This window comes from Bufo bufo, chromosome 3 (genome assembly GCF_905171765.1).
Source record: "Bufo bufo chromosome 3, aBufBuf1.1, whole genome shotgun sequence".
NCBI lineage: Eukaryota > Metazoa > Chordata > Amphibia > Anura > Bufonidae > Bufo > Bufo bufo.
In genome coordinates, this window is record NC_053391.1 from 315,088,948 (window position 1) to 315,116,859 (window position 27,912).

The window sequence follows — 27,912 nt, forward strand, 5'->3', positions numbered from 1 at the left end:
ATCATGTGTTAGACTGTATGACAGTACCCGGGGGCTGGAGCGGCACTGCACTTCCCCGGATGTGAGGGAAGGGGGCGCTCTGCTCCAGTGTTCACACTCGATGGTGTCTAGTCCTTCCCCCACGTGGTACCGGCACAATCATCCGCGGGCTGTGAGCATCGTGTGTACCTGGTGAGCTGCCGTCCTCCAGCTGGGGTAGGGTTGGTACCTAGTGCACGGCATGAGCTACCGGACTAGGCGGTCATGAATAGACTGCTCTGGCCAGTAATACGTGTGTGTATATAACGCTAATGTTCCATACAATGCTACATCCCAGGCGCTGTTTACTAACAATGCAGACTGGATACAAGAGATGTCCATAGAGGGCAGCTCAGGGGTATGTAGCTTTAGGTAGCGCAAAACGGAACCTAGCAACTTTGTAACAAGGGTAATTCAGGCTGCATCAGGGGTCAGCAATCTCCAGTACCCCAGTTGTGTCCAGGGGTGCACCCCCAATTCTTCCATGGGGCCACTTCTCATTCTAACTCTTCTCCTTAGCCCTACTGTTAAATACATTTATGGAGATTACAGCACCACACACCTCTTATATCCAGTGACGTCTCCTCTGATGTAGACCTTCTCTTCTCCATTCGGACCAGGAAGCCATGATGACTTCTTTCAGCAGAGTCTCGTCTCTGCAGAGTTTGGCACACAGACATCTTAGATTCCTGAATTTTCTATCATTCTCCCAACCTGGTCCCCCCAACAATATTATCCTGCTGCTACTCCCAATATTGTACCTGCTGTGCTCCCCAATGTCCCTTAATATCACACCTCAGAAATAACAGTGCTCTTTAACAGCGTATAGTAGTATACAGCAGCGTATAGTAGTATACAGCAGTGTATAGTAGTATATGGCAGCACATACAGCAGCGTATAGTAGTATATGGCAGCACATACAGCAGCGTATAGTAGTATATGGCAGCACATATAGCAGCGTATAATAGTGTACAGAAGTATGTAATAGTGGATGCCAGTGTGTGTGTGTGTATATATACACATACACACACGTACAGACACATATATGCAGAAACATATAAACACATATATACAAACATTTACACAGATATTTCCACTTAACCTTTTTTGATGGCAGCCCAGACAGAACTTCAGTGTTGTTGTCTGCAGCTTCCCCTCCTCTTGATCCCGACGCTGAGCATGAAGAGACACAGGATTCCTCTCATGCTGCAGCTCCCGAACGCCTGTGCCGGCCCGTCCACTCCTATTATCACAGGACCGAGCAGTCTCAGTAGTGCTGCTGCGCTCCTCAATAGAGCAGTGTGCCGCGCAGCACATGCGGATCTGGAGGGAGTGGGTGACATGACACAGCGTATGGTATATCAGTACTGTGCTCGATGTGAACTGGGTACAAGCGGTGGCAGTGGAGGCTGCAGCTGTCAGTACTGGTGCTGAGGCAAGTCTTTCACTAGTGCATTGAGTACTGCGCTGTCATTATACTTCTTTAAATCGCCTCCCTCGCTTTCCTCTGGATAGTGCCATCTGAGGCGGCCGCCTCACCTGCCATAACATTATTATTTTTCGATCAATGTTTGTGGGATGAGCTGGAGTGTTTTTGGGGAAACCTATAAAAGTTTGACTTTTTTTTTTTTTTTACATTTTTATTTTATTTTTTATTTTTTCGGAGGGGAGATAAACACACACTTACAGCAGCTGGCCTTAGCTCCCTGCGGCAGTACCGCATGTGCCACATGTTGCCAAGGAATTAAGTTGTGCGGTTACAGATGGAGATACTGTTGGTTCTGTAATGTGTATATAAATCTATAATGCCTATCATTCTCCTTTTTCTTTTCTCTATAGGAAGCCTACATACAGCGGGGCAGATTTACTAATCCTATAGATGGTGTAAGCTTAGACAGTCCGTCTAGACCTGCGCCAGATTTATGAGCTCAGGCTGGATGATGAATCTGGTGAAGGGATAGACACATTTCTCTGACTGTATACCAACTTTTGGCTGGCTTACTTTGATAGAATTGTGGCACAGAATTTCACATTTTAGTTCAGGGTCCTTTTCCTCCGAAGCCACACCCCTTTTTTTACACTAGGCGCAATAACCTTTCCCGTTTTTTTTCCTCTCGCTAGATTCTCTAACATCCTCATTTGACATCATGAAGTATATCCTAGTGACGGGCGGTGTGATATCTGGTATTGGAAAGGGGATCATTGCAAGCAGCATAGGGACGATCCTGAAATCCAGCTCCCTGCATGTCACGTCCATCAAGATTGACCCATACATTAACATTGATGCTGGAACATTCTCACCTTATGAACACGGTATGTAGAATTGTCAGGGTGGTTCCACATGGCAGGTTTTGCAGCCAAAGCCAGAGGTGGATCCACAGGAAGGAGAAGTATTTCACATTTCCAGTCCTTACAAGCCAAGTTGGCTTTACCTATAAAAAAATAAAAATATATACGCATCACAAACTGCAATGTCAATTTACTTAAAAAATAAAAAAAATAAAGTGTTTTCTGGGCTCCAAATATTGATGACCTATCCTCAGGATACATCATCAATATCAGATGGTGGGGATCCAGCTCCTGCACCACTCACCATTTTATACAGATTCAGATATATGACTCCAGTCTTACTGCAGTGGGTGAGCAGCTGTAGGACAATGCTCCCAGAAGTGCTGTGGGGCAGACTGTCCTAATTACAAAGGATGGGACCCATCCAATCATGTCCTTTCTTCTAAATATGTGTCTTTCACATGGAGCTGTATTGCACCAGCATGCAGCTTCAGAAAACTGGCGGGTCACGCCAGTTTCACACCCGCAATTTTATTTATAACAGTCCAAACCATTTAACAATCATATAACCTATAATCGTTTGGAACCTAAAATTAATCATTCATATTCATTGGTCAGATCACTTTGTAGTACTCTGCAGGAAAGTTGTCCAAACTACTTGGAGAAGCAACCACATAATTTCTTTGGATGTAGGCTTCCTCAGATCTTTCTGCCTCTTCATGTAATCCCAAACAGAATCGATGTTGAAATCAGTGCTCTGTTAGGACTCATTGTTCTTCACACTGAAGATAGTTCTTAATGACATTGGCTGTATGTCTGAGGTTGTTGTCCTGCCGCAGAATAAAGTTAAAGGGGTTGTCTGGGTTCAGAGTCGAACCCGGATATACCCGCATTTTCACCCAGACAGCCCCACTGAGATGAGAATTTCATGCTCCGATGCTCTTCTTGCCTCCGCACACTGCTAGACGGAGGCTTCCGCCCAGCAGTGTGTTTGGTGATGTCACCGGCTCTGATGGGCCAACTTTAGCGCTGCCCTAACCGTTTTACAGGCTAGGGCAGCGCTAAAGCCCGCCCATGAGTGTCGGTGACGTCACCAGGCTCACTGCTGGGCGGAAGCCTCAGCCTGGCAGCCCCATGGAGAGCCCGGTTCGTCACGGAACTCCTGAAAATGCCTTTGCCCTGCGTGATTCAGCGCAGGGCAAAGGAGAGCATCGGAGCATTTCATGCTCCGATACTCTTCTTAGGGGGGGCTGCATGGGTGAAAATATGGTCATATCCGGGTTCAGCTCTGACCCCGGACAACCCCTTTAAATGTAAACTATAAACACTTCTATTTTTGAAAACCTTCTTACTTTACAGCATTTTTCATACCTGCCCAAAATGTTTGCACAGTACTGTCAATTGTTCAATTAATTCACACAGAATTTTGGACCTAAACCTAAAATGTTGTGAAGCATTTATTTGTCACCTTATTAATTTCACTTTAAAGGGGTTATCCAAAGTCTAGAACATGCCCCTCACCTGCGATGCTAGGTAGGCTCCCTCTGTCGCATCCTGCTATTGGCTGCTCCACCCCCTTGGCCGGGTTTTTGATCCATGCGGCGGGGAGATGCAGCGACGGCCGTGTGGGATCAGGAGTGACGCGGGTTGCTGGGGAGCGGGGTAAGTATAATCTATATAAGGGGGCTGGGCATTAGGGGGCATGTTTTAGACTTTGGATAACCCCTTTAATGTTGCAGCCACCTCTTCCTGGTCAGATAACTGTTGGGTCCATTACAATAAATCCATTGAATGTAGGCAATTGTGCGCAGCATTTTTGCCTCCCCTGTCTTGATGTGCATGATCAGGTTTACACATGATTGCTTCCCCTTCTGGTCTTCACAGGCTACCATAGGCAGCCTATCGAAGCTCCTTTATAGATGACTCTTTCAGATACTGTATTACTATAGAACTGGTATTTCTGTTGGACTTTGAGACAGGATTTTCTTCTTTCCTCTAGGGGAGGTGTTTGTACTTGATGATGGAGGTGAAGTTGATTTGGACCTTGGAAATTATGAGCGTTTCCTGGACATCCGACTAACGAAAGACAACAATTTAACAACTGGAAAGATTTATCAGTCGGTCATTAACAAGGAAAGAAAAGGGGACTATTTAGGGAAAACTGTGCAAGGTGACTGCAATGAAAATAGATTTGTAACTTGGGCTGGGAGATTATGGCAACATTTTTTTTTGTATGGATGATTATTATAAACTAATTTTTTTTCTTGCTAAATTAAAGGAGTTCAGGATATCCTCAGAATAGGTCATCAATATTAGATCAGTGGGGTCCAACACCCGGCACCCCCACGATCAGCTCTAGGAAGGGAAGTCCGTCTCCCTGCTTGGCATAGACGTAGCGGCAGCGAGCAGGAAGAGAGAAGGAAGACGGCATGCGTGCCTTCTCTTCATACAGCTGATCGACAGGGGTGCCAGGTGTCGGACCACCACCAAACTGATATACAAACGGAAAATGCAAATGTGATCGCACACTACATCCAGCACTCTGCCCTCCATGCTGGATGAGACATTGGTTTATATTTTGGCCAAAGCATAGTAAGCCACTCACCGCGTCAAGGCTGTCTCATGAGTGGTCCCAAACTGATATAGATGACCTATCTTGAGAATATGTCATCAATATTAAAAGCCCGGTGAACCCCTTGAACTATAAAACATGTCCAAAACACAAGTAAATTAACTATTTTCTTTATTTAAATAATTTTAACATATATTAATATATTTTAGCCAACTTCACAGCCTGTGCTATACTATCATGTCTACATATGAACCCTGTACTGAGAGTATAGGCTCCATCGGTGGCCATGATGGTACAGTACAGGGTCCATCTTGGTACAGTATAGGCTCCATTGGTGGCCATGATGGTACAGTTCAGGGTCCATCTGAGGCCATGATGGTACAGTTTAGGGTCCATCTGAGGCCATGATGGTACAGTACAGGGTCCATAGGTGGCCATGATGGTACAGTACAGGGTCCATAGGTGGCCATGATGGTACAGTACAGGGTCCATAGGTGGCCATGATGGTACAGTACAGGGTCCATCGGTGGCCATGATGGTACAGTACAGGGTCCATCGGTGGCCATGATGGTACGGTACAGGGTCCATCGGTGGCCATGATGGTACGGTACAGGGTCCACCGGTGGCCATGATGGTACGGTACAGGGTCCACCGGTGCCATGATGGGTACGGTACAGGGTCCACCGGTGGCCATGATGGGTACGGTACAGGGTCCACCGGTGGCCATGATGGGTACGGTACAGGGTCCACCGGTGGCCATGATGGGTACGGTACAGGGTCCACCGGTGGCCATGATGGGTACGGTAAAGGGGCCACCGGTGGCCATGATGGGTACGGTAAAGGGGTCACCGGTGGCCATGATGGGTACGGTACAGGGGCCACCGGTGGCCAAGATGGGTACGGTACAGGGGCCACCGGTGGCCATGATGGGTACCGTACAGGGGCCACCTGAGATTTGATTAAACGCCCAGTCCTATTTGTGGTTGAGGATATGCTGGTAAATTTCATCCTGTGCAGTTGACATAAATCATTTCCTGTAGCTCCCAGCACTGACCTGCTGTCTTATTCTGGAGCGTCTTTCATGCATAGACAGGCTGACATCTCTAGTGAGCTCTTTCTTTACAGTCATGTGAGACCGTTATCCGCTATTTGATTGATGTGCAGTGAAGGGAGCTCCTGTAGGCCTTATTTCCGCTGCTGTCTACAATGGCTGACCAGCTCACTAATGTTGATTGTGAATGTGATGCGTTGACTGTCCAGTACAAAGATTGTCAATGATGGACATTCTTCTGACATCTCTTGTTTGCTTGTAGTGGTCCCTCACATCACAGATGCTATCCAAGAGTGGGTGATGCGACAGGCCTTGATTCCTGTAGATGAGGATGGCGTGGAACCAGAAGTCTGTGTAATAGAGGTGCGTCCAGTTTTTCTCCTTTGTCTCCATCTCTTACAAAACCTTCTTAAAATGAACTTGTTACATTGGAAATTCAGCGCAGTCTGCAGGCAGCATGTTGTAGAGCAGGAGGAGCCGAGCAGGTTAATATAGGTTTATAAGAAAAAGGTTCATTATGACCTGTATCTCATTCATTGAAGTTCCTGCTTAGTCAAGGAATGACTAACAGCTATCTTTCTGTGCAAAACCATGCAGGGAACGCTGTCAGTCACTGAATAGAAACACCCACTGCACTCCTGGGCACAAAAAGAGCAGAGATTTATTTGAATGAAATACAAGCTATACTGGATAATTTCCCACAAAACTATACATCTATCTGCTCTGCTCAGATTGTGCTGTATTTTAAGTGTTCGGTTTTCTTTAAGGGTACTTTCACACTTGCGTTTTTCTTTTCCGGCATAGAGTTCCGTCACAGGGGCTCTATACCGGAAAAGAACTGATCAGGTATGTCCCCATGCATTCCGTTCAGGATGCATCAGGATGTCTTCAGTTCAGTCATTTTAACTGATCAGCCAAAAGAGAAAACCGTAGCATGCTGCGGTTTTATCTCCGGCGAAAAAAACTGAAGACTTGCCTGAATTTTTTCCTATAGGAATGTATTAGAGCCGGATCCGTCCTTCCGGTCTGCGCATGCGCAGACTGAAAAAAAGGTGAAAAAAATAAATGCCGGATCCGTTTTGCCGGATGACACCGGAAAGACGGATCCGGCATTTCAATGCATTTTTTCGACTGATAAGGATCCTGATCAGTCTTACTAATGCCATCAGTTGCCATACGTTTTGCCTGATCCGGCAGGCAGTTCCGGCGACAGAACTGCTTGCCGGATCTCTCTGCCGCAAGTGTGAAAGTACCCTAAATAGGTTGTCTGGTTTCAAGAGGAAATGGGACAACTGATGGAATCGACTTGCAATAAAGAATAGATGATGTCAGCTAAGGCTACTTTCACACTGGCGTTTCTGGGTCCTCTTGTGAGATCTGTTTCAGGGCTCTCACAAGCGGCCCAAAGCGGATCAGTTTAGCCCCAATGCATTCTGAATGGATAAGGATCCGTTCAGAATGCATCAGTTTGGCTGCGTTTGGTCTCTGTTCCGCTTTTGAGGCGGTCACTAAAACACTGCTTGCAGCGTTTTGGTGTCCACCTGACGATGCGAAGCCAAACGGATCCGTCCTGACTTACAATGTAAGTAAATGGGGACGGATCCGTTTTTCACTGACACAATATGGTGCAATTGAAAACGGATCCGTCCCCCATTGACTTTCAATGTAAGTCAAAACGGATCAGTTTTGACTTAGACTTTTTTTTTTTATGAATAATGCAGACGGATCCGTTCTGAACGGATACAAGCGTTTGCATTATCGGTGCAGATCAGTCTGTGCAGATACAAGACGGATCCGCACCAAACGCAGGTGTGAAAGTAGCTTTACACCGATTTCATTTTTTTTAATTTTTCATAAGATCTTTTAGTTGGGGATTCATTTACTTGACCAGTGTACCTGTTGTGTTTTGTTAACGTGTCTTTAGTAGGCGAGACATTTCTTATAGTTGTCATCTGATATTGCTAAGCAATCCGTTTCTGGCATGTGGTGATCAGGGCAAAAACTCATCCTTGTGGATGTATCTGCCACCATTTGCTATAGAATTAACGCAGATACAGAATGTAAATTTGTTGTTTTTTACCTTGCAGCTTGGAGGAACTGTGGGTGACATTGAAAGTATGCCCTTCATAGAAGCTTTCCGACAGTTCCAGTTCAAAGCTCGAAGAGAGAACTTTTGTAATATTCATGTCAGTCTTGTACCCCAGGTAAGGTGTTACTGATTTACAGGAAAGGCAGGACTTTGGGGGAGATTTATCAAAACTGGTTAGTTGCCCATAGCAACCAATTAGATTCCACCTTTCATTTTTAAGAGCAGCTCTGAAAAATGAAAGGTGAAATCTGGTTGCTATGAGCAACAAAGCCAGTTTTCCTTTACACCAGTTTTGATAAATCTCACCCTTTTGTTTTTGGTTACCTATGTGATCAAAGATCATTTTGTATTTGGTTACCTATTATTTATTCCCTTGTGTTTTGGCCCTGAATGACCAGACACGTTTCAGCAAAGTGGTTTTAACAGCTTTTCTCGCCCAGTTTCCTTGGGGGACACAGAAGACCTTGGGTATAGCTCATCTCCATAGGAGGCGTGACACTAAGTGAAGACTGTTAAGCCCCTCCTCCACAGCTATACCCTCAGCCTGGAGAGAGAGACTGACAGTTTTTGCTTAGTGTCCAAGGAGGCAAGACACTCCCTGCTCTGCAGGGCTGTTTTCTCCTTGTTTAAAGTTTAGATTTTTACTTTTTTATTTCTTTTTGTTCCAGATCATCAGGGACAACAGAGACGCACTAGACCTCTCTGTTCTCCCGGGGTTGAGCTGCGCCAGTGCCGGTCACCCGCACTGCTGCCTCCCCCACAGAAGGCAAGGTGGATCAGGGCAGCCCAGCTCCCCTACATCCCGCCAGCGCAAGGGTCGCCCGCACGCCAAGTCCCTCTTCCAGCGTCCTGCCACTACGGTGCCAGTAGCTGAAGGGGCGACCCTGCTGGAATGGACCGAGGGTGAAGACGGCTGTGGTAAGAGAGTGGCTTCTCCAGCCCTACGTCCCCCACCCCCCACCCAATGGTCTCCTGCGTGCCTGACCCCCCCATACTGGGCCTCTGGACCCTTCCCCTGCTGGACCTAGGCTGGCCCCTGGGGTGCCGCAGAGCGGCAATCTGCTCCCTGCCTCCCCTCCCTTTTTCCTGGCCCTCATAGTACATGCAGCTAGTGGCTGTCAGCCGTCGCCTGCCTTCTCCTCACGGGCACCCCGTCTCTGGGTCCCCCCCATCTCGCCTGATCACATTGGGCCTTACCGGAGTGTGCAGGACGCTGCAGTGGAGTAAGGCCTCGCCTCCGGCCAGCACTAATATTCCGGTGCGGCCGGGCGCCGCAAAAATTTTAGGCCCTGCGGCTTGGGGTGGGCTCCCGCGGCAATCCGCCATTCCGGGCCCCTTACTCTTCCGGCCGGTGGGGTGGGCTCCCGCGGCCGGCAAACCGCCATTCCAGGTCCCTGTCTCTTCCGGCCGGCGGGGTGGGCTCCCGCGGCCAGCAAGCTGCCATTCCGGCCCCTGTCTCTTCCGGCAGCGGGGTGGGCTCCCGCGGCCGGCAAACCGCCATTCCGGCCCCTGTCTCTTCCGGCTGGCGGGGTGGGCTCCCGCGGCCGGCATTGGGCTTGACTATGCCCCAGCAGGCCCCGTCCGACCGTCGGTGCCGGTCGGCGGGGCTCCGCAAATTTGGTCCCAGGCTTCGCGGCCTGCTGGGCCGCAATTCCGACCGGCCCGCGGGGTGGGCTCCCGCGGCCGGTTTGAAGCGCCATTCCGCCTCAGGTCCCGGCGGTATAACGGGCCGGGCGCCGCAAATTTAGCCCTCGGCTTCGCGGCTTACTAGGCCGCAATATTCCGGTCTCTGGTGGAGGGGGCGGGAACTTCTCCAGGCGCGAATTCTTCCCGCCTGGAGGTTCCTCCGCCCCCAGGGGATCGCACGCCGCCCTCCAGGCCGGATCCCTGTTAACCCTTTCGGTACAGGCCGGCTCCCAAATGGGTCTGTTTAAATATATATATAAAAAAAAAAAAAAAAAGATTATAATAATAAAATAAATAATAATAAATCACTGATTTCTATTGGACTGCGCAGGACGCTGCAGCCTCATCAGTAGTGCTGCATGTCTGCATGACCTCTTTCCACAGGCGGCATGGTGTTGCGCTCCCAGCCTGCGTCGCTGCTAGGGCATTTCCCCTTTTAGGCGGTTTTCTTGCCTCTTCCAGGATACGGCGCTGGCCAAGTGCATGCGGCCCTTCCGTAGGCAGCATTCATCTTCTCTCCAGTTATGGTGCCTGCCATGTGCATCCCCCCCCCCCCTCCTAGGCGGGATACTGCACTCTCCCTGGCTGCCGGCTGGCCATGTGCATGACCCCCTTCTTAGGCGGAATACTGCACCTTCACCGGATACGGTGCTGGCCATGTGCACGACTCCCTTCCATAAGCGGAACGCTGCACTCTCTCTGGATTTGCTGCCGGCCATGTGCGTGACCCCCTTCCATGGGCGGAACGCAGCACTCACTGGATTCGCTGCCGGCCATGTGCGTGACCCCCTTCCTGGGCGGAACGCAGCACTCTCACTGGATCTGTTGCCGATCATGTGCATGACCCCCTTTTTTTAGGCGGAATACTGCACTCTCACCGGATACGGTACTGGCTATGTGCACGACCCCCTTCCATAGGCGGAATGCTGCACTCTCACTGATATGCTATGATGTACTTGTGTACTATGTTACTATGCTGCACTCTCACTGGTTTCGCTGCCGGACATTTCATAGGTGGTATGCTGCACTCTCATTGGATTCGCTGCCGGCCTTGGGTATGCCTCCTTCCCTCAGGCAGCATACATACATCCCTCTGTCTGTGGTTGTTTCCTCGCAGGTACGTTGCTGGCCATGTGCATGTACCCCATACATGGCAGGGTGCTTGCACTCTCGCTGGATCCGCTGTCGGCCATATGCATGACCCCTCTTCCGTGGGCGGTGTACGCACTCTTGCTGGATTCGCTGCCAGCCAGGGGCATGCCTTCCTTCCTCAGGCGACATACACACATTCTTACTGACTGTGTTTGTCTCTCGCCAGTACGTTGCTGGCCATGTGTATGACTCCCATGCATGGCGGTGTGCTCGCACTCTCCCTGGATGAGATGCTGGCCATGTGCTTTACCCCCCTTTTTTTCTGGGCGGCATGCTACACTCTCACCGGATACATTGCTGGCCATGAGAATGGCCCTCTAACATGGGTGGAATGCTTGCGCTTCCATTGGATACGGTGCTGGCCTTGTGCGTGACCACCCCTCATTTCAAGGGCAGAATTTGGCACGCTCATGAGATTCACGGCTGTCCTTGTATGGCTGTGCTGGACTTGTACATGTCCCCCTTCATTGGCATAGTAGTTGCACTCTCGCTAAGTTCAGTGTTGGTGTATTATTGCACATTCACTTAATGCTAGGATAACCCTGTGCATGTTCCCCTTTCACTAGGTGGACCTCCTGCGTTCCTGCTGGATTATAGGGTATGTCCTGCTTCTCTGAAGTAGGTACGGCCCTAGGCATCACTCCCTTTTGGGACGGGCCTTTGCACTCTTACCGACTGCAGTTGGCCAGGTACAATTTCCCCCCTTTCGGGGCGGACTGATTGCGTTCCATCGCATGCTATACTAGGTTTGTGCATAACTCCCTTTCAGGTTGCACTTTGCAATTCCGTACATGCTGTGGCACTCTGGGGCGAGCCCCCCTTTTTCTAGGTGGGTTGGCCTTCTCGCTGCTTACGGGGCTGCTCGTACGTATGCCTCACCTGCTTCCTGCGGCATACTTTTGTTTTCTTGGGATACGATGCTTGCCGCAAGCCTTGCACTCGTCTCTAAGGAGTTCATTCTGTCCACCTGACCGGACAGGCTCTATTGCTCTCTGCTGCACCGAGCTGGGTGGTACTCATTCATTTAGTTGGCCTTTCATTCCAGGGAGTGTTCGTGGGTCCTAGATGCATGCCCATTCGTCCTTCCGCGGCATTGCTTCCCTGCGCTAGTGGTCACATGGTCGAGAGTGCTGTTGTCTGCAGCGCCTCTCGAATTCTTCGTTGGCTCTGGCAGGACTGCGGTTCCCTTGCCTGCTGCAATTTCCTCCTCTTCGGATGCAGTGTGGTATGAGTCCTTCCTCTTGGCGCCTCTACGCTTCTGTCTGATCTGCTACCAGGTTCGGGCCGCTCTTCTCGGGAAGGTCACCCAACTTCTCTTGGGTGCTCGATTACCCAGGTCCGGAGGACCTCCGCCTTGGGTTCTTCAGGGTATTCGCCTTCTGCGAGGCAGTGAACCGGGCGTCTCACAGTGTAGCGGGTTCTGCTTTTGAGCTGTCCTATGGCTTCCCTGTTGCCCACTCCTCCTCCTTTCGGTTGGAGGGTGTTATGCCGGCCTCTGTCTCGACTACCTTATCTCGCCGGCTTTGTTTGGCTCCCGCTCGGTACAGATCACTCCGATGTGGCTTCCCGCCAGACTTCAGAGGCTGTTCTTTCACTGTCCTCCCCTCTGGGGAGAGCATGGTTGTTCATGTGGATGGTTCCGGTGTTCCTTTTGGCCTCGTACTGTCTCCCTTGTTCACACTGGCTGTATTAGCTGTGTGCCTATTTACCGAGTCTACCGCGTTCTGTCCTCCCGCTGAGTGCAGATTGCGTGGTCCATTCTAAGACAATGGTCCTGCTGTAGACTTACCTTCTCGGTAACTTGGGGGGACTACCTTTCGGTCCAGATTGTCCTTTGATCTCCCACACCGGGACTGTACAACGTGGTTACATCAGCATGGACTTTAGCCTGTCTTGTCCTGGCATCTGGCGGATCCTTTGGTTTCTTTCCGTCTGTCCTTCTGCTCCCCCACTCGGGTGGATACGGGACAACGTTGTTCGAGGGCCGACGGGACTAGTTTTGTCGACCCTTCTGCCCGTGTTACTTGTCTGCGCCTGATCACATTGGGTTTTCGCCCGCTTGCCAGGCGACTCCAGCGGGTTCGCTACTGTCCGCTCCTGGCTGTGTTTCGTCCAGGATCTGTCGTAAGACTTAGGGTTTTTTTGTCTGGGGTTCTGTGGGAAGCTGTGCATTCCCCACTCTGAATTTCTCTCCCCATGGTTCTGTCTTTTTTCCAGTCCGGCCTGGACCTGGGACTCCTTTACTTGAGGTGTCAAGTGTCGGCGCTGTTCTTCCTCTTCCAGCGTTCCCCGGCCCTCTGGGCCTGTCAAGACCTTCTTCCTCGGAGTGGCTCTTTGGTTCCTCTGTACTGTCCTTCGGTACCGCCCTGGGGACTATATACTGAGCTCTCGGCGCTCCAATCTTGTCCTTGGAGCCGTTACAGAAGTTCTCTCTACCCTTTCTGTCCTGTACGGTTGTGTTCCGTATCAGTCGTGTCTCTGACTGGTGCCTGAATGGCCCCTTTTTTTGTTACGAGCCTTCTGTCTTTTCCAGGACAGGGCTGTTCTACATCCCGTTTCTTCCTTCCTTCCTTCTGAAGGTGGTGTTTGCCTTTTGCTTCAACACTTCACCTATTTGGACGTTGTTTGGGCCTTGCCGTTTTTTACTTGGAGATCTCCGACTCTTGTCGACGTTCGGCCTCTTGGGTTTCCAGGAGGTCTGTGCATAGGGTTGACTGACTCCAGGGTGGTTTTCCTCCGCTTGATCAGATTGGCTATTGCTGAGGTTACCGCACCAAGGGCAGGATTCTGTCTTTGGTGTCACCGTTCATTTCACCAGAGCGGTCGGTGCCTCCTGGGCCGGAGGCATTGGGCTTCGGCCATGCATTTGGGCAAGGCGGCCACAGGTCTTCCTTGCACTCCTTACAGAGTTCTACAGGGTGCATACTCTGACTTTGGCAGATGCTTCCTTGGCCCGCCTGGGTCTGCAGGCAGCGGTTCATTGATGCCTTTCGGGTGATTCACCTTGGTGCTGTGGTCCCTCCCCCTTTGGACTGCTTTTGAACGTCCCAAGGTCTTCTGTGTCCCCCAAGGAAACTGGGCGAGAAAACGAGATTTTTGTATAACTTACCAGTAAAATCTCTTTCTCGCTCTTTCCTTGGGGGACACAGCACCCACCCATTCATTGTTTTTTTCTCTGTACGGTTTCCGAGTTTTTGTTACCCGTTGGGTAGTTGGCTTGTTGGACTTTGCCTTTTCTCACTACTTGGACACGCAACTGGCAGTCTCTCTCTCCAGGCTGAGGGTATAGCTGTGGAGGAGGGGCTTAACAGTCTTCACTTAGTGTCACGCCTCCTATGGAGATGAGCTATACCCAAGGTCTTCTGTGTCCCCCAAGGAAACTGGGCGAGAAAGAGATTTTACTGGTAAGTTATACAAAAATCTCTTTTTTTTTTTTTTCTTTTAAGCGTGTTGGGTTAACAAAATAATTTGGCAGATTTACTGATCTTGTAAATGGAGTAAAGTCAGACAGACTGTAGACCTGCACTAGATTTATCACAGGGGCTCAGGCTGGATAATAAATGTGGTGCGGGGATACGCACTTTATATTAACTATTAGTTGAGACAGACTTTCACACCAGAATTGTGGCACAATATTGGCGTTAAATGGCTCTTGTTAGGTTTCACCCCTTTCCCATGAAGCCTCATCCCACTGAAACTAAAAACAGATTAAAAAGGTTCCCTATTTTGTAGAGTCTTGGGTGAACAGAGTAGCTATGGTGACAGTTCACATCAGCGCTGGGCTTTTTAGATTTCTGTTCCTTCACAGACAAACTGCTCAGGTAAAGTTCCCATTGGTTTGAATGGGTTATTTTGAGCATTGGTTGTGTTCAGTTAGTGTCCCGTCAGGATCCTGTTATTTTTGGAGAAGGAAAAGTGCCGTCTTTATTTATTTTCTGTAAAAAATAACCTAACCATGATGGAAAGGTGCTCTCATTGTTTAAAATATGTCTGTATATATAATTTTGTTTAATAATATGTCCCCCAAGAGGTCACCAAAGAACTAACGGGCAGTAACATTACTATAGCCCACTGAACGCTGTGTAGGCTGGAAAAGACAAGACAGAAGCAGTTATAAAGCATTTCTGCCTTCTCCTCAAGGTTCCCAGCTCTCTCTCACAGCCTGGCATCAGAGTTAGAAAGGCGCAGTTATAAAGCCTAGGACCCATGTGATCCAAAACGGCTTTAAACTATACCTTCCTTTAAAGGAGTTTTCGTAAAATTATCATTATTTTTTTTAGCAAGTACCTGCAGCCTGCCCCCTGAAACAGAAGACTTAAACTTACCCGTTCTCTGCCACTCTGGTCCTTCTAGTTGCCTCTACTGTCTCTATTTGCGGTCCCTGCACTGTCTATATGTCTATATATGTGGCGGTGCATGGTCGCCACCACACCAGCCAATGATTAGCTTCAGTGGTGATGTCGATGTGGCCACAAGCAGCAAATCACCGCTGAAGCCCATCATTGGCTAGAGCGGTGCATGTGACCATGCCCATGCCACGCAGGAAGGAAACAGTGCTGGGAACAGACTATGGACACAGTGGAGGTGGTTTAGAGCAGGTAACTATGAATCTTGTTTCAGGGGGCAGGCTGCGGGCACTTGTTAAAAAAAAAAAAATTACCCGAAAACCCTGTTAAAGCCTTTTCAGAATTTGTAGTCATCAGCCAGCAGAAAAATGTAGTCTCTAATTAAGAGATCATTACAGTGATGCCTCAAGTTACAATGTGAATCGTCTCCAGGATGAAAATACTGTAACTGGAGATCATAAATCTATGGGTAAACTAGTAACTGGTTACAAAGCCCTTGGGTGTGAATCCAAAATTAATGAAAAATAGAGAAATTCATAAAGATAACTGATACATATAACACAAGTTCTTATATATAAAGTCTGGGAAGTACAGCTGCATCTTGTCTGTGATGGACATGTACATCTTCGCGTTTCTGTACAGGACCAAGTGCATAATTCAGAGGTCAATCAGCACATAACAAACCCCCCAGTTGTTCCCCTGATTTTTTCGTGACTGTGGCATTGTAGGTTCTATGTAGTTAAAAGGGTTTTCCAAGATTGCAAATACTGATGACTTATACTCAGGATAGGTCATCAGTATCTGATTGGGGAGGGTCCGACATCCAAGACCCCCACTGATCATCTGTTTGAGAAGGCATTGTGAGCACCGCAGCTGTCTTTGTTTTTTTTATAAGAAATAAATAAGCCTCAAAAAGTACGTTGCTCAGTGGCGTCGCAGGTCCCAGTGGTGAAAGGGATACAGTTCACACAGGTGAAAGCGTTTCTTTGGTTGGACCGCGCTGCCTCAGTCAGAAGTCACAGGAAATCTACGATCGAAGCCAGCAAAATAATCACGGACATGGGGATGCAAACAGGCCAGTCAAAGCCTCTCCTCCCCTCCTTTCCAAGCTTCTATGGAACACCAAAAATTGCATCCAATAGTGAAGTACCGTCATGCAAATTGGAGTAAACGTACTTTTTGAGGCTTATTTATTTCTTATAAATTGTCTGGTGTGGGTTTGGTTTACATCCGCCTACCCACTCACACATGATCCAATCAATTATAGATTTAAATAATCAAGACATCAAATCACACAAATACATATCCAATATAAAGTACATAAAATAGCAAATACATAAAAAACATAAAACAAGGACATTTCACATAGGTCTATCGTACATCGGTATAAAACCTCCTGTAGCGGTCTAAGACTACTCATGTTCCTTTACTATCCGTTTCATCCATACTACTCCCTCTCCGTCCCTTTCACACATACCGTAGCCACAGTACTCCACCTACTTCCTCTAATATGTCTCCTGAACAATCACTGACCACATTATCCTTAGCCCGCCCTCCTCCATTCATAAAAACGGCAACTCCCCCACATCACATGGTCTCTCCTGACCGATCGCAGACCAAATTATCCTTAGCCCGCCCTCCTCCATTCATGAAAACGGCAACTCCCCCACATCACATGATGTTGTTCAGCCAATTCACCTCCTTGCTGCGGTGGGTAGTGATTCCTATTGTGGTTAAAATTCCTATAATACTGTGGTCTATATTGCCCATATGGGGCTCCCCGATATTCTGGATCCTGATAGGTATTCATCCACGATTGTGGTCTATAGGCATTAAAGCCCTCTCTCTGATTATATCTATAGTCATCATCTCTACCTTTGTGTCCCTTATAGTAATTATTATTATTTCCTGTCACTTTTGTCTGCAAATTTCTTTGGTTACCCGTGCTATATTCCGGTGTCGGTAAACCCATATCCTTATCCTCTGGCTTCTCTATTGCGGTTTTCTGTTCCTCCATTTTTGCTTTCCACTTATAGATTCTATTGCTTTTGTAATCATTACATGTTTTAAAAAACTTTTTCTGTTTTTTTTGCAATCACATCTTTCTCAACTTTCATTATAACATTCTCTTATTTTTCTCACATAAAAAAAGCATACTCTTCCTGATCTTTAAAAGGTTCCAGCTTGCTCTGCAGGCAATCTGTTATCCTTAATCATTTTCAATCTGTTTTTCCTCTTTAAAATAATAACCCGCATGGCTCTGAAGCCGCAATCATTCATTAGTTGTTCCCATTCTCCTAAATCACCTGGGTCATCTGAATTTAATGGTAATTGCCATCTCAAACCTTCAGGAATTTTTCCTTCACAAAGGTATTTTTCCAGAGATGCAATGTCCCAGGTGATTCGGAGTTCCTTAATCAGGTATCGCTCCAGATCAGAAAACAGAACCTCCAACATATTAATCGTTTTTAAATCCTCCTTCACCGAAAAAGCTGTTTCTATATCAAACCTCAGATTAGCTCTAAAGTCAAATATATCCATCTTGCAGCGTACTTGAAGCAAAACCCACACCAGTCAATTTATAAGAAATAAATAAGCCTCAAAAAGTACGTTTACTCCAATTTGCATGACGGTACTTCACAATTGGATGCAATTTTTGGTGTTAAAATGTCTGAAAACCCCTTCAAGGTTTCAACTCCCTCTTTCAACTTGCTCGATCCTTTGTTCTCATGGGGGATACGCCACCTCCAGCAGTGTCTGAATGGCTTGGGGTACTTTCACACTTGCGGCAGAGGATTCCGGCAGGCAGTGCCGTCGCTGTAACTGCCTACTGGATCCCTCAAAACGTATGTAAACTGATGGCATTTGTCAGACGGATCAGGATCCTGATCCGTATGACAAATGCATTGAAATGCCTGATCCGTCTCTCCGGTGTCATCCAGAAAAACGGATCCGGCATTTATTTATTTTTTCACATTTTTTGGCGGTCTGAGCATGCGCAGACCGCAATTCTGGATCTGTTTTGCCGGAACAAAAACTGATCAGTTATTTTCCGGTATTGAGCCGCTAGGACGAAACTCTATGCCGGAAAAGAATAATGCTAGTGTGAAATAATTTTTATTTATTTTTTTACTTGTAGCCAAGTGCCACTGGTGAACAGAAAACCAAGCCCACTCAAAACAGTGTGCGAGAGCTGCGAGGACTGGGCCTCTCACCAGATCTAGTAAGTTATTAATCCTGTGATTATGCATATATAAGCAAACATCTAAATGGTGAATTCCTTGTGGACTTGACCAATCCATGTTTTTGTTCAGGTAGTTTGTAGGTGCACCACACCTTTGGACACCTCTGTAAAGGAGAAGATATCAATGTTTTGTCATGTTGAACCTGAGCAGGTAAGATTGTAACGCATGACCAGGGCTGGTTTCACATCGGCTTTCCAAAGTAGGCTGAAATATTTCTGAATCACAGGTATTGTCAAAAATGGAAGTAATTTCTGATGTTGTCCAGGCACTTCATGTTCTTTTATTCTATATAACCACATTGAGGGTTTGTGTGTTTGAGATTTGTTTTTAAACCCATTTGACCATACCATGTACAGTCATGGCCATAAATGTTGGCACCCCTTAAATTTTTCAAGAAAATGAAGTATTTCTCACAGAAAAGTATTGTAGTAACACATGTTTTGCTATACACATGTCTATTCCCTTTGTGTGTATTGGAACAAAACCAAAAAAGGAGGAAAAAAAGCAAATTGGACATAATGTCACACCAAACTCCAAAAATGGGCTGGACAAAATTATTGGCACCCTTAACTTAATATTTTTGTTGCACACCCTTTGGAAAAAATAACTGAAATCAGTCGCTTCCTATAACCATCAATAAGCTTCTGACGCCTCTCACCTGAATTTTGGACTACTCTTCCTTAGCAAACTGCTCTAGGTCTCTCTTATTGGAAGGGTGCCTTTTTCCCAACAGCAATTTTAAGATCTTTCCACAGGTGTTCAGTGGGATTTAGATCTGGACTCATTGCTGGCCACTTCAGAACTCTCCAGCGCTTTGTTGCCATCCATTTTTGGGTGCTTTTTGACATATGTTTGGGGTCATTGTCCTGCTGGAAGACCCAAGATCTCAGATGCAAACCCAGCTTTCTGACACTGGGCTCTACAGTGCGACCCCAAATCCGTTGGTAATCCTCAGATTTCATGATGCCTTGCACACATTCAAGGCACCCAGTGCCAGAGGCAGCAAAACATCAATGAACCTCCACCATATTTCACTGTAGGTACGGTGTTCTTTTCTTTGTAGGCCTCATTCCGTTTTCAGTTAACAGTAGATCGATGTGCTTTACCAAAAAGCTCTATCTTGGTCTCATCTGTCCACAAGACGTTTTCCCAGAAGGATTTTGGCTTACTCAAGTTCATTCTTGCTTTTTTGTCTTTGTATCAGCAGTGGGGTCCTCCTGGGTCTCCTGCCATAGCGTTTCATTTCATTTAAATGTTGACGGATAGTTTACGCTGACACTGATGCTCCCTGAGCCTGCAGAACAGCTTGAATATCTTTGGAACTTGTTTGGGGCTGCTTATCCACCATCCGGACTATCCTGCGTTGACACCTTTCATCAGTTTTTCTCTTCCGTCCATGCACAGGGAGACTAGCTACAGTGCCATGGGTTGCAAACTTATTGATAATGTTGCGCACTGTGGACAAAGGCAAATCTAGATCTCTGGAGATTGTTGATATTTTTCCACAATTTTGGTTCTCAAGTCCTCACAGTTCTCTTCTCCTCCTCTTTCTGTTGTCCATGCTTAATGTGGCGCACACAGACACACAATGCAAAGACTACAAGTGAACTTCTCTCCTTTTTATCTGCTTTCATGTGTGATTTTTATATTGCCCACACCTGATACTTGCCCCAGGTGAGTTTAATGGAGCATCATATGCTTCAAACAATCTTATTTATCCACAATTTTGAAAGGGTGCCAATAATTTTGTCCAGGCCATTTTTAGTTTTGTGTGACATTATGTCCAATTTGCTTTTCTCGCCCATATTCCTTGGGGGACACAGGAAACCATGGGTATAGCTCTGCTCCCTAGGAGGCGTGACACTAAGTGAAAGCTGTAAGCCCCTCCTCCATCAGCTATACCCCTCAGCCTGGAGAAGAGACTGCCAGTTTTTGCTTAGTGTCCAAGGAGGCAAGACACCCCCTGCTTATGCAGGGTTGTTTTCCTATAATTTTTAATTTTTTGCGTTATTTGTTGTTTTAATTCGATTTTTTTCTACTTACAGGGACAACAGAGGCGCATTAGACCCCTCTGTTTCTCCCGGGGTTGAGTTGCGCCAGTGCCGGTAATACCGCACTGCCGCCTCCCCCACAGAAGACAAGGTGGACCAGGGCAGCCTCGCTCCCCTGCGTCCCGCCAGCTCAAGGGTCGCCCGCACGCCAAGTCCCTCCCCCGGCTTCCTGCCACTGCGGTGCCAGTAGCTGAAGGGGCGACCCTGCTGGATGGATTGAGGGCGAAGACAGCGTATGGTGAGAGTGGCTGCTCCAGCCTCCCCTTCCTTCCCACTGCTGCTACATCGAGCCCCCCCCCCCCCCCATGGGCATATCTTACCGGCACCTTACCGGGTATCATTTGGGGGGGACTTTGTCAGGGCAAAAATCCACTTTATTAGCGGCAGGGCACGAACTCATAGAAGGGAGGTTCCCTTCAGGGAACGGCTGTAGGCTGGGGGCCGTTTTTCCTTGGCACGAACAGGCGCCATAGCTGGCCGGCACTCATCCAATCTTGGGGGTTAAAATCATTTTGCCGCGCGCGCGCGGCTTTGCGTCTCTTCAGCGCGGCGAGGGGTGGGCGGAGCTTCATAGCGCTCCGCTACTTCCGGTTTCGTCGGGCTCCACATCGCATACCTCTACGTCCGATCCTGAAGCTGTTCATCCCCGTGCCGGCTGCCTCCCCTCCACAGCCTCCTTCTGTCTGCTTCCCTTGCTGCTGCCGCTTGCAGGGTCTGGTAGGACTGTTAACCCCCTCCGTGCCAGTACTGTTGTTGGGTGTAATCTCCGTTCCTTTTGCCCTGGGGTCTCCCATAAGGCAACATTTCCACCATGTCAGACCCTTCTGCAGCTGCCAAGCCTTGGTACCATGCCTGTACTGCTTGTAGGGAACCTTTTCCCCGGGGGCAGTCTGATCCGCACTGTCCTGCATGCCGAGCTCCACCGCAGCCTCAGTCGCCCGCTGTGTCGCTCCCTGCTTCCTCTGACCCGCCTGACTGGGCTAGATCCCTGTCCCAGGCCGTGGAAAGCCTCACTCATGTTGTGGGCCGCCTAATAGACAGGCCACCTACCCCGCAGGACGCTACTTTTACTGTCGCGCCCTCCGGGTCCACCGCTTCTGCCGCTGCAGCGGGTTCACTCCCTCTTAGTGACCCCTCCCGAGCCAGGCACTCTCAGAAGCGTCTTAGAGTAGAGCGAGCCTCCTCCTCGGATGCCTCCCTCTCCCCGCCACGCGTGCGCACCCAGACGAGCCTCTCCTCTCCAAAGGATTCGCTCTCTGAAGGTGAATTGGCGGTTTCAGATTTGGAAATGGACTCGGCCCTGCCGTCCAAGCTAGCCTCAGCGATGAGTCAACTCATCTCGGATATTCGTGACACCTTTAAGGTGCAGGATGACCCCCCTAGCTCTGACGCAGCTAGCGTCTCCTTTATCAGACCCAGGCAGGCCTCAAAAGTCTTTCCAATCCACTCTGATTTCTCCTCCGTGGTGTCTAAGGCTTGGGCTCGCCCGGACGCCCGTTTTGTCAATCCCAAGAAGCTGGACATTTGCTATCCTTTTCCAGCCGATGTCGTGGCCACCTGGTCGTCCCCACCCAAGGTGGACCCCCCTGTGGCCCGTTTGTCAAAAAACACGGCCATCCCTGTTCCCGACGGGTCCTCTCTTCAGTCAGCGGAGGACCGTCGCATGGAGACCCTTTCCAAGGGCATTTTTGCTGCCTCCGGTTCTGCTCTCAGACCGGTTTTTGCCTCTGCTTGGGCAGGTAAAGCAATCTCTGCTTGGGGTGCGCAGCTGGAACAGGAGTTGGACTCGGACGTCCCCATCCAGGACCTACGTTCCTTGGCCCAGCTTATTATTCGGGCCGGGAATTTTGTTTGTGAGGCCTCCCTTGATGCGGGAGCCCTTATTGCACGCTCCTCCGCCCTGGCGGTTTCCGTCAGGAGGGAGCTCTGGCTGAAAGTTTGGAAAGCGGACGCTGCCTCCAAACGTTCCTTGGCGGGGCTACCGTTTGCGGGTTCCCGCCTTTTCGGGGTCCGCCTAGACGAGCTTATTTCGGAGGCCACGGGTGGTAAAAGCACCCATCTCCCTCAACCCCAAGCCAGGGGCGCCCCCCGCGGACGCCCCGGTGCGTCTCGTTTTCGGTCCTCCCGCAGGACCTCTGGGGCTCCCCCCGCAGCTGCCGCTTCGGCCCCTCCCCAGGATAAACGTAGGAAGCCGTTTTTTCGGGCACAGCCCTCCTGGCGCAGGCCGCAGGCTGCCCGCACACCCGCAGCAAAGCAATCCTCTGCCTGAAGGCGCGCCCCCACCCACCCGGGTGGGGGGCCGGCTCCTCCTTTTCAGGGACATCTGGATGGCTCACATCTCCGACGCCTGGGCTCTCGAAATTGTGTCCTCAGGATACAAAATCGAATTTGCGTCTTTCCCTCCAGATCGGTTCTTTCGCTCCCGCCCCCCGCGGGACCCGAAAAGCGCGGCTGCGTTCTCCGCGGCTGTTCAAGCCTTACTGGACAGAGGGGTGATTACCCCCGTTCCTCTAGAGGAAAGGTTCCAAGGGTTCTATTCGAACCTCTTTGTTGTTCCCAAGAAGGGAGGTTCGGTGCGGCCCATTTTGGACCTCAAAAAGCTCAACCGTTTTCTCTTCCTTCGACGGTTTCGGATGGAGTCCCTCCGTTCCGCGGTGGCTTCCCTGGAGCAGGGAGATTTCATGTCTTCCATCGATATACAGGATGCCTACCTCCATGTTCCGGTAGCCCGGTGTCACCATCGCTTCCTCCGATTCGCCGTGGGGGACCTCCACTTCCAGTTTGTCGCCCTTCCCTTTGGGCTGGCAACAGCCCCCCGGGTGTTCACCAAGGTCCTGGCCCCGGTTTTGGCCTTACTCCGTTCCAGGGGTGTTTTTCTGCTACCATACTTGGACGATATCCTCATCAAGGCTCCGTCCCTTTCTCAAGCGGTTGCCAGCGTGGATCTCACTCTAGAGACTCTGACGAGGTTCGGTTGGGTCATCAACTTCCCCAAGTCCTCCCTTCCCCCCTCCAGACAACTGGTCTTCCTGGGAATGCTTTTAGACACGGGAGCGGCGGAAGTACGTCTTCCCTCGGAAAAACGTCTGATCCTCCGTGGGGCGGTTCGGGGTCTCCTTCTCCACCGTCGACCGTCCTTCCGCTTCTGCATGCGGGTCTTGGGGCAGATGGTTGCCTGCTTCGAGGCGATCCCGTTTGCGCAGTTTCACTCCCGCCCTCTCCAACGGGCGATCCTCTCCTCCTGGGACAAATCGCCGCAGTCTCTGGATCATCCCTTCCATCTATCGCCTCCGGTGAGGTCATCTCTCCGCTGGTGGTTACAGTCCCCTCTTCTGGGCAGGTCTTTTCTGCCACTCAACTGGTTGGTGGTTACAACCGATGCCAGTCTCTTGGGCTGGGGAGGCGTGTTTCCTCCCCGATCCGTCCAGGGCATTTGGTCTCCATCGGAGTCCAAACTCTCGATCAATGTCCTGGAGCTGAGAGCGGCCCTTTTGTCTCTACGACACTGGACTCATCTGTTGAAGGGTCATCCAGTTCGTGTACAATCGGACAACGCCACGGCTGTGGCGTACATAAACCACCAGGGGGGCACTCGCAGCGCTGCTGCAATGAGGGAGGTCTCCAGCATTCTCCGTTGGGCGGAAGCCCACGTCCCGGCCCTATCGGCAATTTTTATTCCAGGGGTGGACAATTGGGCGGCGGACTTCCTCAGTCGCACCACTGTCGACCCCGGCGAGTGGTCTCTTCACCCGGAGGTATTCGAGGCCATTTGCCTTCGTTGGGGCATACCGGACGTGGACCTCATGGCCTCCAAGTTCAATCACAAGGTCCCCGCCTATCTGTCCAGGGCCAGGGATCCGGGAGCTTGCGGAGCCGACGCCCTCGTTCTTCCTTGGCGAGGCTTCGCGCGTCCATACATATTCCCTCCCATCCCACTCCTGCCCAAGGTCCTTCGGAAGATCGCGGCGGAAGGCGTCTCGGTGATTCTGGTCGCTCCGGACTGGCCCCGCCGGTCTTGGTATGCCGACCTCATGCTGCTCCTGGCAGACGCGCCCTGGCCGCTGCCCGCCAGGGAAGATCTTCTCTCTCAGGGACCGATCTTCCACCCGCGTTTAAGGTCCCTACGTTTGACGGCGTGGTTGTTGAGACCACCGTCCTGACACGTAGGGGTTTTTCTGCGGACGTCGTCCGCACCATGATCCGCGCCCGTAAGCCGTCCTCTTCTAGGATCTATTATAGGACCTGGAGGACCTATTTGGGGTTCTGTGCCGATCTAGGGATTCCTCCGCTCCGCTTTTCTCTCCCCACCGTTTTGTCCTTCCTGCAGAGCGGACTTGCCCAAGGTCTGGGTCTTAGTTCTTTGAAGGGTCAGGTGTCTGCGCTGTCCATTTTGTTTCAGCGCCCACTGGCCCCCCTTGGTCCTGTCAAGACCTTCCTTCAGGGCGTGGCTCACGCGGTTCCCCCGTACCGGCCTCCGGTACCGCCCTGGGACCTGAACCTGGTTCTCTCAGCGCTCCAGGCTTCTCCTTTCGAGCCTCTGCGGACGGTTTCCTTGCGACTTCTGTCCTGCAAGGTTATTTTCCTTGTAGCAGTCACCTCTCTCCGGAGGGTGTCCGAATTGGCTGCACTCTCCTGTCTGGAACCTTTCCTAGTGTTCCACCAGGACAAGGTAGTTCTTCGTCCGGTCCCTTCCTTCCTTCCTAAGGTGGTCTCCGCCTTTCATCTGAACGAGGACATCGTTCTCCCCTCTTTGTGTCCTTCCCCTTCCCACCCTAGGGAGAGGGAACTTCATCGCCTGGACGTTGTCAGGGCGCTCAAGGCTTACCTGGAGGTAACCGGCTCTTTCAGGCGTACTGACTCGCTCTTTGTGGTTCCGGAGGGGTCGCGCAGAGGGTTGGCGGCATCCAAAGTTGCTATCGCCCGTTTTGTCAAGATGGCTGTTACTGAGGCTTATCTCGCCAAGGGCAAGGTTCCGCCCCTCGGTGTTACCGCTCATTCCACTAGAGCGGTCGGGGCTTCCTGGGCTCAGAGAAATCGGGCTTCTACGGAGCAGATTTGCAAGGCGGCCACTTGGTCCTCCTTGCACACCTTCACCAAGTTCTACAGGGTGCATACTCATGCGTCGGCTGACGCTGCTTTAGGCCGTCTGGTGTTGCAGGCGGCAGTTGATTGATGCCTCCGGTGTTGGTCTAGTTTGTTCTGGTCCCTCCCTTCTGGGACTGCTCTGGAACGTCCCATGGTTTCCTGTGTCCCCCAAGGAATATGGGCGAGAAAAGGAGACTTTTGTATTACTTACCAGTAAAGTCTCTTTCTCGCTCTTCCTTGGGGGACACAGCACCCGCCCTTCATTTGGGTTTACAGTTGTGGTTCCGGCTTGGTTGCCCCCGTTGGGGCTTGACGGTTCTTTTTCCGGTTGGTGGTTATTTTTCACTACTTGGACACGCAACTGGCAGTCTCTTCTCCAGGCTGAGGGGTATAGCTGATGGAGGAGGGGCTTACAGCTTTCACTTAGTGTCACGCCTCCTAGGGAGCAGAGCTATACCCATGGTTTCCTGTGTCCCCCAAGGAAGAGCGAGAAAGAGACTTTACTGGTAAGTAATACAAAAGTCTCCTTTTTTTCCTACCTTTTTTGGTTTTGTTCCAATACACACAAAGGGAATAAACATGTGTTTAGCAAAACATGTGTTATGGCCATGACTGTATTTCTATAAATAAATTTTTAGGACACTGGGCCCTTTCCTCTTTTCTTATGATCACTTACCGTTCAGTGTTGATTATATGTCTAATTCATCTGTAAATCTTCTAGGTGATCTGTGTGCATGACGTATCTTCTATATACAAAGTTCCACTGTTGCTGGAGGAGCAGGGGGTGGTGGAATATTTTCGTAAACGATTAGATCTTCCCATTGGGCTCCAGCCTCGCAAATTGCTGATGAAGTGGAAAGAGATGGCAGATAGGTAATAAGACAGTGCTGTTAATGACGGTGTATTGCTGCTTATTTATTAGGATGTCACAGCTCAGAAATAGTCATACCATGTTCATTGTAAGGAGGGTCTGGTAACCTTTTTGTTAGTATACATGTCACTAGAAATTGTAGAAGATAATCTGAAAAACAATCTAGTTTTTACAGATTTCTTGTAAATTACAGGAGTTAAGATTCCTGGTTGGTGCAGTCTTTGTGTATATCTAGCCCTGGGTTTTCTGTCTGTCCTTAGTCTGAGAATTCCACTTGGTTGTACATTTAGAACTAAGACCAACTATAGTAAAAGTCAGAGGAAAGCGGCATAAGTTTCTGGACCATAAAATGTGCATTTATTGGGTTTCCCTCATTGTGTGACTAAGGCCCCTCTCAGCGAGTTTTCCGCACGGGCGCAATGTGTAATGAGAATGCATTGCGCCCGCACTGAATCCGGACCCATTCATTTCAGTGGGTCTGTGTACATGAGCGTTATTTTTCACGCATCAGTTCTGCGTTGCGTGAAAACGGCAACATGTTCTATATTCTGCGTTGTTCACGCAGCCCTGGCCCCATAGAAGTGAATGGGGTTGCGTGAAAATCGCCTCCGCAAGCAAGTGCGGATGTAATGCGTTTTTCACTGATGGTTACTAAGCAATGTTGTTTGTAAATCTTCAGTTTTTTATCATGCGCATGAAAAATGCGCATTTCACCTATGCGAAAAAAAACTGAACCACTGAACGCAATCGCAGACAAAACTGACTGAACTTGCTTGCAAAATGGTACGAGTTCTCCTGAAGTCAATGGAGGACGGATCCGTTTTCTATTGTGGCAGAGAAAACGGATCCGTCCCCATTCACTCGCATCCAAGGACGGAAAGCAAAATACAACATGTTGCGGTTTTCTCTCCGGTATGGGTACACAACTCAATGGAACGGAATGCATTTTGGAACATTCTGTTCTGTTCAATTTTGTCCCCATTGACAATGAATGGGGATAAAACTGAAGCGTTTTTTTCCGGTATAGAACCCCTGTGACAGAACTCAATACCGAAAAACTTAACCGCTAGTGTGAGAGTACCCTAAATGGGGATAAATGGATTAAAAAAGAGCACTACCTCACCGGCTGATTTTCCCCCGCTGCTTTCTTCCGATGTTTACTGGGTCTCTGTTTTACTGTCTCATCTAAAACTTTTTATCATGCCTGACCCCCTTGGTGTACCATTCCAGCCTCATTTTACTATGTTACACAGTGAATAGACGGATAAATTAGCTTAGTAAAGAAACATGGGAAATCATTATTTAACTGGATTTACTCCCCTTTGTCAGCTTGTCTGATTAACTGCTTCCTTCGTGGAAAAAGGGAAGATAACTCCTTTCTATTTTCTGGATTATTTTTTCCCTTCCCCCACGACAGCACCACAGAGAGAGAGAGAGAGGATCCGTCCCCAGGGACA

The 27,912-nt window shown here is 49.4% G+C and overlaps 1 protein-coding gene across 2 annotated transcripts in view; it reads left to right on the plus strand.

Annotated features, from left to right (window-relative positions):
• Positions 1-18: 18 nt before the first annotated feature.
• The window catches only part of CTPS1 (CTP synthase 1), a 70,619-nt gene continuing 42,725 nt past the window's right edge, over positions 19-27,912 (plus strand). The window contains exons 1-8 of one of the 2 annotated variants that reach the window (XM_040424303.1): positions 19-171; positions 2,140-2,331; positions 4,307-4,477; positions 6,193-6,293; positions 8,018-8,134; positions 18,343-18,426; positions 18,518-18,598; positions 26,306-26,457. In XM_040424303.1, coding sequence (XP_040280237.1) covers positions 2,166-2,331; positions 4,307-4,477; positions 6,193-6,293; positions 8,018-8,134; positions 18,343-18,426; positions 18,518-18,598; positions 26,306-26,457 — 872 coding nt within the window. In that variant the 5' untranslated portion in view covers positions 19-171; positions 2,140-2,165. Of the gene's footprint in view, positions 196-2,139; positions 2,332-4,306; positions 4,478-6,192; positions 6,294-8,017; positions 8,135-18,342; positions 18,427-18,517; positions 18,599-26,305; positions 26,458-27,912 lie in introns of both variants that reach the window. The other variant, XM_040424304.1, reaches the window with a different exon arrangement.